The sequence below is a fragment of the Crocodylus siamensis genome, chromosome 5 (genome assembly GCF_052110815.1).
Source record: "Crocodylus siamensis isolate JL-2025a chromosome 5, ASM5211081v1, whole genome shotgun sequence".
NCBI classification, from domain to species: Eukaryota; Metazoa; Chordata; order Crocodylia; family Crocodylidae; genus Crocodylus; species Crocodylus siamensis.
In genome coordinates this window covers 91,898,080-91,911,021 of record NC_143399.1, presented here as the reverse complement: position 1 = coordinate 91,911,021, position 12,942 = coordinate 91,898,080, and the positions used below count along the sequence as shown (strand labels likewise).

At 38.8% G+C, this 12,942-nt stretch overlaps 1 protein-coding gene across 4 annotated transcripts in view; it reads left to right on the top strand.

Annotated features, from left to right (window-relative positions):
* The window catches only part of CTNND2 (catenin delta 2), a 1,187,740-nt gene that overhangs the window by 695,576 nt on the left and 479,222 nt on the right, over positions 1–12,942 (top strand). For all 4 annotated transcript variants that reach the window (XM_090049706.1, XM_090049708.1, XM_090049707.1 and 1 more), the window contains one exon: positions 4,677–5,241. In XM_090049706.1, the coding sequence (XP_089905832.1) occupies positions 4,677–5,241 (565 nt within the window). The remainder of the gene's footprint in view (positions 1–4,676; positions 5,242–12,942) is intronic.

Genomic DNA, 12,942 nt, shown 5'->3' with positions numbered 1-12,942 from the left:
CCAAAGGGATGTTGTAGCGTGATGTGTTTTATCATTATGCGATTCAACCAGGTATCCTTATGAAGGTTTACATCTTGATACTTACAATGTAGAGAATGGAATTTTGTATAAAATATTGATTTAGGGTTCACTGTAGCAGCAGTATAAAGACAAGTATGATTTTTTTTTCTTGAAATAGAATCAATTCATTATTTTGTTTTCCAGTTGAGTACAGTTTGAAAGCACTTTAGATCTATTGGAAAGTTGTGTTTCCCCTGTGCTTCAGGTTTTAGATCTTTTTTTGAAAACCCAAATGATCTTCTATTTGTCTTATGTTCTAGATTTGCACTGTAACAGTGTGTACCAGTTAACATGTTCCTGCTGTTCATTTAGTTTTCATGTAATTTTGTTGTCTCAGCTTTCTGTGGGACTGCCCTTTGTTAAGCAGTTCTCCCCACAAATGAGTGTTCTTTTATTAATGTGCAATATACTGGTGCAGATATTTTATTAATTTTAGGTTGACTTCATGTGTCTTGTTTGTAGCTGTTACTCACCTAAAGTTGTCATTGAAAATAAACTTTTGACAAACAAGATTTCCAACAATATAATTTGCACAGCTCTTTGTCCCTTTCAACTATGTTTTGCCTAGCACTAGGACCACCCCATGATGCTGTTATTTGATCTTTTTTCTCTAAAAGAAAATGTCTTAAATTCTGGTCTGAGACTGAAAAATCAGTTTGCATGCATTAAAACAGATTTTTCTGTGTTTGATAGGCACACAACAGACAAGAATGATAGGCACATACACAGAACATCTAGTGGGCAGACTCCAAATCAGTATATTCAGGAATTTGTGTGGCTACAAAGTTCTGTTGGCTTTGTTGTGCCAATATCACTGTTGACCATTCAAATTTTACTCTTCTAAATATGGAACAGAAAATGATAATTTTCACAGTTCTATTAATCTTCTCGCAGAGCTTTTTACTGAAAGCAAAAAACATAAATTGATGATAGGAAGGGGTCAACATTAAGTATATACAATGAGGCAGAATTTCAAAGCGGCTTTATTTCATGTGCACACAAGAAATCAGGCTAGATTACTTCTTTGTTCATGCGGGAGAGATGCCTTTTGATTCCTTCTTCCCCCACTATGTCGCATACATATCAAAACTAAAGCAAGAGGATATAACAACATATTGACTTAGTCTCAAAAATTCTTTGTAAAAAATTACCAGTTCAGTCACAAAATTACTGTGATAAAGATGATAACAAGAAAAAAAGCTATGATGATTATACTCCTCCCTCCATAAAATTTAATATTGTGGGTGAATGAGGTATGAAATATGTAAAGCTGTCCTACCCCATGAAGAAGGGTGAAGGGCACACACCAAATAGATTCTTTTTCCAAACCCACCATATATCTTGAAATAGAAGACATTAGTGTATGGCGATTTAGTGTGATGGTTTAGGAGAAAGTGAACCTCATAATACAATTAATATAGAACGGGATTAGTCACAGCTCAGGCAGCTCTGCCCTCCATTCAGTTATTAGCCCAGTGAAAAGGTTCAACTGCAGTCTGACCATCCAGAAGTGCTTTCTCCTCACGCAGATCCAGTACTCAGTTTCACAAGGGGCCTAAAGGAACAGATTGCTGTTTGAACTTCCAATTGGACCATTTCACGTCAGTGTTCCACTGCCCCTTCTGCCCCAGAGTAGACCACCCTGCGGTTCTTGAAGTTGCTGACACCAGAACTCGATCCCATTGTTGGAGATTTATTAAGGATATGGGTTAGCTTTGGTGCTTTACTCCATGTATTTAGAATAGTAGGCAACCCTGAATTGATTTCAGGAAAACAAATTGTACGTGATGCATTCTGAACATTCCCATGAGATCTTTAGACTAGCAGAAAAACTTTTAACTTTTAAAAAAAAAAAGTATTAAAGTAAACTATTCTACCCCTAATTTACCATGCCAAAATTAGAATCCTCTTTTTAATGGCTATTGAATGAACTTCAAAATTCAATAGAATAATTATGTCAAGTCCTTCTTGACCATGCAAGATTTGGAATGACCATGTTTTCTCCTGTCTTGGCAGACTTGCATTCATTGAAGAATGATTAGCTCTAATTTAAAATTGTAGATGAAATTTAGGTTCTTTCATCAACGTTGTAAATTCAGTTGTAGTTTGGACTTTGTTATCTGGTAAAGAGATGGCATAGATAGTTGCCTCTTGATCTTTTCAAAACCTTTTCTATCCTAGATGAGTTCATACATTCCTGATTCTTTTAAGTAGTCTTCAAAATAGTATTCCAGGATATTGCCTGTTCATCCAGAATGATGCACAGATTTGAGGATCTGTATTTAATTTTGTGGTGTTTTTACTTACATCAGTTCATAAAATATTATAACTTCAGAGTGGTTAACAAAAAAGTGGTGTTTAGTTGCATCTTGTTTGACTTCTGTGTAGTTTCTATAGTTAACTGAATTGAGAGTAGCATTTCTGTAAGCTGTCACTAGTTCCAACCAGTTCAGAACTTGCACTTTTCGAATATGAAACTAAGTTGATGTTCCAAACTCAGGATTACTTTAGCTTTCACATCCACCAGCTTCTTGAAGCACAATGTTGTAAAGTCCCTTGAGTTGTGAGATGCAGATCATAATATTCTTGCATTTTTCATAGGATGAATATCTAGGGAAAAACACATTAGACTATTTTCCCAACACTATACAAAGTACACTAATTTAGAAGAGCCTCAGATACAAGAAAGAAGTAAAAACTCTGTAAGAACTTCCCCCATCAGGTAACTTAAAGAAAATACAGGTTTTCAGTGACGTGCCATTTGTACCTTGTTCTGTTATTTCTTTCCATGTACACTGGGCCTTCATCTGTGAAGGAATGTAATGAAATTAATAGAGTCAAGATCAACAGTTTTATACCAGTAATTAATAGGCTTCTTTCAGAGGAACTTATTTAGGAAACAAACAAATGCAAAAAACAAATAAAACCCTCTCTTTACAGCCTACTAAAAATGAAGTACAAGTACAAAGCAATACATTTGGAGATTAGTCAAGAGAAAATATTAAGATTGTTTCATAAGCAAACATAAAGATATTTACAGTATTTTAAGGGCCTTCTTTTTCCCCTCAATAGATGCTGAACTGAAAGGGGAAGGGAGGGACCCTTGACTATGATGTTTTAGATGTTGTCATTTTCCAGGATTTGGAGCAGTGCTAAAGGTTTCAAATAAATCCTCTGCCTGATCAGAAAAAAGGTGTATGTGGAAGAAAATGTATCAGAAACAAGAGACTGTCTTTCAACAGTGAGCTTTCCTATCTCTCACTCCAGGGTGCTGTTATTAGAGGATTTTAATGTTACCAGATTAACAGCCACAAATGATCTCTTGAGCCTAAGATCCCTGATAAAAATTGGAATGCTGTCTATGTGCAGAGATAAGAGTGTGCATTCTATTTTCTGTTGTTCCAGAAGGGGCTCAGTCTCATAATTGAAATTTTTAATAGGGAGCATCTGCTGAGGATTTTCTCCCTCTCTCTTTTTTAAATTACTAGACTTAAGGAAAACTTTGTGCTGCACTACATGCTGCTAGGAAGATCTAAGACCTCCTGCACAGAAGTGGCTGACAATATACTGTTTTCATTCGAATGCAAATTTCTCTCTGGATGGGATTCAAGGAAAGTGCCCACCCCCTCTACGGCTCCTCCCCTGCCCTCCTTTTCTTTTGTGCCGTGTAAATAAATAAGAAGCAACTGCCTTTCAGTCTGAAGACACAGCTGCAGGGGGCTCTTAAAAAAGAGAGAGAGAGAGACAGAGAGACAAACTGAAAGGAAAGGATGTGGAGCTGGGTTTTCACACACTATGAAGGGTGTCATTTTCTACTCTTTTTCGTGTGATGATAGCTTTGGTTCCTACTGCAGCATTTCTTGGTACTGGAAAGAAAGAATGCTTTGCAACTGGAAGAGTCTGATTTGAAAATTGATTCTTATTTTTATTGACTCTTTTTTTTTTAATTTGCTTATTTCAAATAGAAAACTCTTGTCTGGCAGCAGCAGCACATTCTGGGGGCTGTCTTCATCTAGTCTCTTCTCATAGGAAAGACATTAGCTGCTTTTCAATGAAGAAAGTTTTTCAATTAAAATGATCCCTTAAAGTAACTTGATTTTACTTTTTTTTAAATGAACGAACATAAGGAATGTCTCTGCAATGAAAGTTTGAACTGGTCATTTTAGATCTTCAATCGCAATGATCTGATGGCGTAACTTTGAAATCTTTCATAGTATTTCAGCACAAGAAATTTGTGAATAATAATTTTGATATATAACCAGATACCAACTTACAAGGTAAAGGGGACTTTTTACTGTCTGGAATTTGCTATTTGAACTGTTCCTTTCTTCTCTTTTCTTCCCCCTCCATCCCTTTAAAGGACAAAAATGTTTTAGCAGATTAAAGAATATTAGTAGCTTAATCCTAAAGGCATTTGACTCAAACCTTATTAAGGTCTGAAAAGGGATATGGGTTTCTTTTTTCTTTCTTTTCTTAAAATCTTTTGTAGCATTGATTTTTTTTTTCCCCTATAGCAGAGGGGTTAAATTTTGTAAGTCTGGGTTAAAGTCCTTTCTTGTTTTTCTTTTTTCTCTGTGTCTCACTTATGATGGCTCCGTTTTCTTTCCTCATGACAGGGCACAACTAGTCGAGCAACCCATTTAGCTGGATCTGAACCCTCTCAATCGCATGCTGCCTCTCAGTCAAGAGAGTCCTTTGTGCCAAGCCATGGGAGTGCGTTCCATTTGCCTGATTCCCAGCATTCTTCGACACTTTATTACTCCAGCTCCACTCTGCCAGCCCAGAGAGTGAGCTCTCCACTGTCCATGCAGCAGGTGGGCTCTCCAACCAAGCTCCAGCGGGTGGGATCAGCATCGGAGAGCGCTGGATACAGCACCACACAGCGGGTTTCCTCTCCCAAGCAGTCTCCAAGCCGCTTAGCCAAGTCTTACAGCACCAGCTCGCCAATCAATATCGTTGTGTCTTCAGCTGGACTTTCTCCGTCCCCAATTCGTGTGACCTCTCCACCCACCATACAGTCAAATATTTCCTCTTCTCCTATACATCAGCTAAGCTCCACCATTGGCACTTATGCTACTCTGTCTCCTACAAAACGGCTGGTCCATACTTCAGATCAGTACAGCAAGCATTCCCAGGAACTGTATGCCACTGCTACCCTACAGAGACCTGGCTCCCTAGCAGGTAAATCAAGCCAATCTCTCCTCTTTAACGCTTTAAATGCTTTCTAAATGATTATTATCGGCAGTCTGTTTCAGTGTAATAATGCTTATAGGTAGGATCCATTATTATTTGTACGTGAAGAGGGGAAAAGACTTACTCTGGGCATTTCTGACTCTTAAAGATAGCATGCTTTAAACAGTTCTGCTACTATCAAGGCACCCATGTAGTGTGTAAGGCAATGAGATTCCAGGATTGTGTCAGTGGAGACTATTACTGAAAGAATATGAAACATTAAGGGGCTAGGAAGATTAAAGAATTTGGTGGGTCTGGTAGAAAACAACCTTATGAAATTTGCAGCTTCAGTTAAATCAGTGACAAACTGTACATCAAAAAGCCACTCCTATTTGCTCCTATTGATTCATCTAATCTTTTAGATATTAGGTAAATCTTTTTGTTTGCGAAGTTAAAGAGCTTGCGGTATTAGACACTGAATTCCTGTTTCTTAATCAAAGTACAACATCTCTCTCCCCTTCCCCCAAAACACAGTTACATTCTTTCTCTACCTTTTTCTCAGCCACAATCCTTACCCAGGGGACAGCACCTCCCTTGAGCTGTGAGATGCTGAGTTTATCTGACAATGTCTGCACTGCTTCCTACAAGAGATTTCAAATATGCCAGATTGTTCTGAATTATAGGGTATTGGCTGTGTGGCTCTTATGACTCTTTGGGGAACAAGTTGGAATTGCCAATTTTATTTCTCCATAAGCACAAACTTTGAGCCAGGACCTGGAATTGAAAGGCTAATGTTCTGTCTTCTAAATCATCTAACTACTGAACTGAACATCTTTCAACGGTGAATTTTTGTCCTCTCTTGAAATCATTTGAGTTTCATTGCTATAGTAACAGCTGCTGCGCTCATATGTTCTCTTGTCTGACATAAATAGATAAATTTGAAGATAAATAGGGCATATAAAAGGACTTACTGTATATCAGGCAGGTACCCGAGTGCCCTTTTGAAATTTAAAAGGAAAAAATCCCAAATGGGTATCAGCATCATAACATGCAACTGTAGCATTATGCCATCCAAAAATTTAGGGTAGATTAACTGATATAGCTGATTCCTAGATGATGCCAGCTACATGTATCTTCTTTTTTTTCCCCCTAAAAAATTATTTAGAGAATCTCCCTCAAAACAAATTGAATCAAGTAAATCTGACTAACAGAAGTATCAGTATTTAAAGCATTTAATTTCTAGATTTGGTTCATGTAAAAGTAGGTATCACAAGGGCTAAATGAATAAGGGCAAATGGAGAACTCCACAAACTGACCACTGTGGCTATCAAATACTCTTTTTTTTCCTTTTGCAAATAATGGAGCACTATGCCTTGCCATGGCATCACTCTTTCTCATGACTCAAGGAAACTCCCCCCCACAAAGGTCTAAAATGCTACCATGTCGAATATTTATTACAAGCATGTTGAAAAAAATCTAGTTTTTCATAATTGAGTTTTGTTGCCTGTTTATGGAGTGGGAAAACTGGTGTATGCCATTTAACATTAACAGTTCTTTCAGGCTTCTTTCATAGTCCAGCCCATATTCTGTGGGTGTGACTGTAAGGATTCCTCTGACTGTTTTTTTAGTGTCTGCAACTAATTTTTGGAGTGGTGATCTCTCCTGATCTTAGTTTCTATTCTCTCCTTTTACTTACTTTAGAGTTGGGATTTATGTTATATTGTCCATCCTTGAAAGATAAAGGCATTTTCTTGGGTCCAGTGGTGCTGCCCTTTTTATTGGTCAGATAGTTTTCTGCAAACAATAATGAGACATTTCCATTTCTCAGGGCCTGACTAATCTTATCCCCAGTAGTTTTAAAATGAGAGCTACTCATGACCATCATTCTGATTTCAGAAACAAATTGTATCCCACTGTACTGTTAGACCACTAGAAAGCACATGCACACTCACGTGCATGCTCTCTCTTTTCAGGTGTTTGCGGTTTCCTGACCTCAAAGTGTTAAAATTATAGTAGACTCATTTCTGTATTTTTAGTTTGTTTAAAGAATTAAAAATTGATTTCCTCCATGATATCAGTTTTGAAAACAGGCAAAATTTGGACTTCCCATCCTAGGAGCAGCAGTCTTAGAAAAAGGGGATTGCATCTTTTTTATTATTATTTTCTTTGTTTCTTCATGATGCATCAAGACAGTCTGAAAAATTTATTTGCCACAGCATGCGTTTCTGCTTATGAGTGGTGGGTTTTTTTACATTTGAAATTCAGGTCTTTTTAGAAGAAGAGGACAACTGTTTGGTCCCTGGAAAACAAGCTAAAAGATGGTACTGCAGGAGACAGAAAGTTAAGCAGCGCTATGCTTTCTTAATATTTATTTTATGCCAGGCAGTAATTAATACTCAAGGCAAGTTGGAGTATTAAAGTGAAAGCACAGTTGCCCTTCCAATTTTGCTGGTACATTTCTTAGATGTCCCACAATTTTATCTAGCCAAATCAAATTTGGCATTCCTGTTTTGTTCTTGGTTTTTTAACTGTACTGCTTCTTTTGGGCTTAGGTTGAGGAACATTTTGCCTTGCTTTATAAAAGATAGGAAAACATAAACATTAATTTAAAAAATAGCTTGTGGATTACTTAAAAATGCTCAGCAGTGGTTTTTTAATGCTTTGAGCATTATCCCTCTCATTCCTTATGTACTGACAGCAGTCACAGGCTATGGCATTGTCACTTAGACGAAGATTGACATTAGCAAGCTTACTTGCAGGTCCTTCCGGGCCTACATCTTGGTCTGTCATGTGCTTAGCCTCCTTTCTGGAGCAGTGTTTTCTTGATATTATTGACTTTGGACATATTGTTTGACTGAAGGAGTTTGTGTGTTATTGTTAGGCCTCAAAATGAGTCCTTACATAAGTTCTTCCCAGCACTTTTGTGTTGAGCAGGTGTTTTGTGGGTTTGATTTTGGAATATACTGTAGTGCTTTTGTTGTGTGTGTTCTTTAACAGGTTATGATTGTAGCTTACAATATACCTGCAGAAGGCTTTTTATCCCAAGTTTTCTATGTATGTTATGGCATGGATGGAAATTTCCCCCTGTTCCCTCCCTCCCCTCAACCAAAGACCCCTTCCTGTAAGTTGCTGAGCATCTTGAGCTTCAGTGACAGTCTTTTGAGAGATGGAGGAACTCTTTATTTCACTCAGTATTTGTAGGAACAGGATCTTGCACTTGAACAGATTTGCAGGATAAGAGTTAGGGGGTACTGACTCTAGGTGATCATTGTTCTTTACAGAAAAGTGTATAGTTCCTTGAAATGTCAGGTGTTGCTTTGCATAGATTATTTGCTGGGTGGAAAGGAAACTTCTCCATGATTAGAACTTCATATTATATTCTGAAGAAAGTAGTTGGTAAGCACTGCAGAGCTGTAACAAGTGTTATACTGATCAGAAAATCCAGTGAATTCCTGAGTTACTGTAGCAAGTGTGAATTTGCTGTTGAACCATGCCAGTGCCACATTCATCTCTTAGCAAATAACATTTTGTTATGGATACAGAGAGATGGCTATTGCTGTACTTTAAATAAACTTCTGTTTGAGCAAAATCTAAGTGGAACCAATAACTTTATTATGTTTTATTTTTAGTGATTGTCGGACTTTTTTTATAGTCATCAAACATTGCTAGGACATCAGTCTGCTGTTTTATACTCTCCTACCTGTCACTTTTTGTGTATATTTTCTAGCAGATTAAGGCCTTTACATAAGCTCATAAAGTTAAGCAATTGCTTGAATTCACCAGTCAGTGGATTTAAAGATAAGTATATATGAAAGACTTTATAGGATGGGGCACCATGTATACTGCTCTGAGACAACTCCATTTCATTCCTTACAGGTTTTATGTTAAGTATTTTTAGATGATGAATTATTTCAACTTCATTTTTTCCTTTGAGTATTTTTCTCCTTTGAGGAATTATGTTATTCATCCTATGTGGGTTTTCCAGCTTTTGCATTTGAAATTTGAGAACCACTGGAGAATGAGAGTAGAAATATAAATGTTGCCTTTGAGTACATATGACTTAGCACTTTTGTTGTCATTCACTGTATCTTCATATTTATTGCTAGGCTAGAGAACACCTGTCCTTCATCATATAGGTGCAATTTGTCCAGTTTGCTTGATATGAAGTGCTGCTGCTTCTCATATACTTCATTTCCCCCTCTACACACCATTAATGTGCTGGAGCAACACAACTGCTTTATGTGAAGTGCTGACTTGGAATCATAGAATCATAAAAAATTAGGTTAGAAGGGACCTCAGGAGGTCATCTAGTCTAACCGCTGATCAAAGCAGGACCATACCCAACTACATCATCCCACTGATCCCAGCCAAGACTTTGTCTACCTGGGTCTTAAAAATTGCCAAGGATAGAGATTCCACAGTCTCCCTGAGTAACCTGTTCCAGTGCTTTACTACCTTCCTAGTGAGAGAGTTTTTTCCTAATATCTAACCTAAACTTCTCTTGCTGCAATTTGAGACCATTGCTCCTTATCCTGTCATCTGCTGCCACTGAGAACAGTCTAGCTCCATCCTCCTTGAAACCACCTTTAAATCCCATCTTGGTCTTCTCTTTTCCAGACTAAATAAACCCAGTTCCCTCAGTCTCTCCCTCATGTGCTTCAGCCACCTCACCATTTTTGTTGCCCTCTGCTGAACTGCCTCCAATTTGTCCACATCCTTTCTGTAGCAGTGGGCTCAAAACTGGACACAGTACTTTAGATGTGACCTCACCAGTGCTGAATAGAGGTGAACGATCAGTTCTCTCAATCTGCTATCAGTGCTCCTACTAATGTAGCCCAGTATGCTGTTAGCCTTCTTTGCAACAAGGGCACACTTTGGCTCATATTGAGCTTGTTTTCTACTGTAAACCCCAGGTCTGTTTCTGCAGAGCTGCTGCTTAGCCAGTCAGCCCCCCACCTGTACCACGTATGGGATTGTTCTATCCCTTATTGAATCTCATGAGATTTCTTTTTGGCCCAATCCTCCAGTTTGTTCAGGTCTCTCTGACTCCTAACCCTATCCTCCAGCATATCTACTACTGCCTCCAGTTTAGTGTAATTCACAAACTTGTTGAAGGTGCACTCCATCCCATGTTCCAGATCATTGATGAAGATACAGAATAAAACTAGTCCTAGGACTGACTTCTGGGGTACTCCACTTGACACTGGGTGCCAACTAGACATCAAGCCATTGATTACTACCCTTTAAGCCTGACAATCCAGCCAGTTTTCTATCCACCTTGATAATCTATTCATACAAGCCATACTTCCTTAGCTTGCTTACAAGAATCTTGTGGGAGACCATATCAAAAGCCTTGCTAAAGTCAAGGTATATCATGTCCACTGCTCCACTCACATCCACGAAGCCAGTCCTCTCATCATAGAAGGCAATCAGGTTGGTCAGACATCACTTGCTCTTGGTGAATCCGTGCTGACAGTTTCTAATCACCTAATCCTCCAGTGCTTAGAAATGGGTTCCTCAAGGACCTGGTTCATGATTTTTCCAGGTACTGAGGTGAGTCTGACCAGTCTGTAGTTCCCTGGATCCTTCTTCTTCCCTTTATTGAAGTTGAGCACTATATTTGCCCTTTTCCAATCATACAGAACCTCTCCCAATCACTATGAGTTTCCAAAGATTTCCAGTGGCTCTATAATCACATTGGCCATCTCCCTCAGGTGCATTATATCTTGACGCATGGACTTATACATGTGCAGCTCTTCTAAATAGTTCCTAACCTGTTCTTTTGCCACTGTCAGCTGCTCCCCTCTTCCCTGAACTGCTGCCAGGTACAGTGGTCTAGGAGCTGACCTTGCCTGTGAAGACTGAAGTGAAAAAGGCATTGAGTACTTTTTCCACATGATCTGTCACCAGGCTGTCTCCCCCATTCAGTAAGGAACCCACACTTTCCCTGACCTTCTTCTTGTTGCTGACATACTTGTAGAAACCCTTCTTGTTAACCTTCATGTCTGTTGCTAGCTGCAACTCCAGTTTCATACTCGAGCTATGAGCAATCATACAGCTTTTTTACAATAAAGTGCAACTCCTCCTCTTCTCCCCTGCCTAAACTTCCTAAGTAGTTATGCACATAACAGTGCACCAGTCATGTGAGCTATTCCACCAAGTGTCTATTATTCCAATTGTGTCATAGTTCTGTGACTATGCAAGGACTTCCTGCTTGTTTTCAGGACTTTGTGCTTTTGTGTACAAACACTTGAAGTAACTAGTCAATTGCCCTACTTTCTCAGGAAGACTGCAAAGGCCTTCTTTGTTACTCCCTCATATTTGTGCTTCTTCCAGGTCACCCACTTCCCCTCCTACCTCAGGACTTTGGTCTTCATCCCCAGGCAAATCTAGTTTAAAGCCCTCCTCACTACGTTAGTGAGGTCTATTCAGCATGTGGATCCCATCTCATCCTAACAATCCTTCTTCTTGAAACAACATTCCGTGGTTGAAAAAGCCAGAATCCTACTGGTGACACCATCTGTGAAGCCATGCATTGATTTGCAGGATGCCTCTACTCCTGTCCAGGCCCTTTTCCTTGTCTGGAAGGATTGAGGAGAACACCACCTGAGCCCTTGTCCCCTTCACCCTTACACCTAGAGCCCTGTAGTCACTTTTGATCTGCTCAGGGTCACTCCGACAGTATCGTTGGTGCCCACATGGATGAGCAGCTTGGGGTAGTAGTCATGGGGACAGATAAATCTTGGTGTTCCTTCTGTGACATCCAGGCTCTGGACAAGCAGCAGATCGCCCAAGACAACAGGTCAAGTTGACAGATGGATGCCTCTGTCACCTGCAGAAGAGAGTTTCCAACCACTACCACATCACAGAAGCCAAATGCTGTGACATTATAGCATCTGTCTCTTCTGGGGAAAAAATGCATATTGGTGCCACCATCTATGAATGCAAATATGCATTAGTTACCAAATGATCATTTTACTTTGTCTTTGTAATTGGCCCCAGTTTTAAGTTGTTTAATAGGTTTATGGGGCTAACCCAAGTGCAAATGGTATAAACATTTGGGGTTATAGAATGTAATAGGTAAAACACCCCTTATACTTTTGTATGTGTTGGAATAGAATGTTTAGGCAGCAACTGGAATAAGTTTGTGCCTTTCACTCATACAGTTAGTAAAGGTAAAAGTTGGCTTCTGAAGATAACACAGCATACAACAGAAAAGTTGCTACATACAGTTTAGTATCACAAAAACTGATATTGTATATTGTGACTACCATTTCTTTTCTGTATTATGACAGAATGAGATTGCACATACCAGAGCACATTGCCAACATGCAAATCTCATTTTGAAGACATGAATGGGCATTTGGGTTGTTAATGAAGTATGCATGTACTAAGAAAAGCTTTTAGTTCCTTTGAATGAAGCCTCGCAACAGAGCTCTTATCTTTTATAGCTGGATATATCAAATAGTGGCTCTCATGATTGTTTAGTATTTGTCTGTGACTGAACAGAGGCCTGAAATTTAGCTAACTCATGTTTTACTGGAGTGCAAATCTGGCTTCAGAAGAACTTTCCAGACCTGCACTGTTTCGAAGTTTACTGTACCAATTAATTAACTACTAGTAATCATCACTGTGTCTAAGGCTAAATTAGACACAGAAAGTGTCTCAACATTAATACGATTTTCATTGAAGATGCCTTAATTTGGTGAG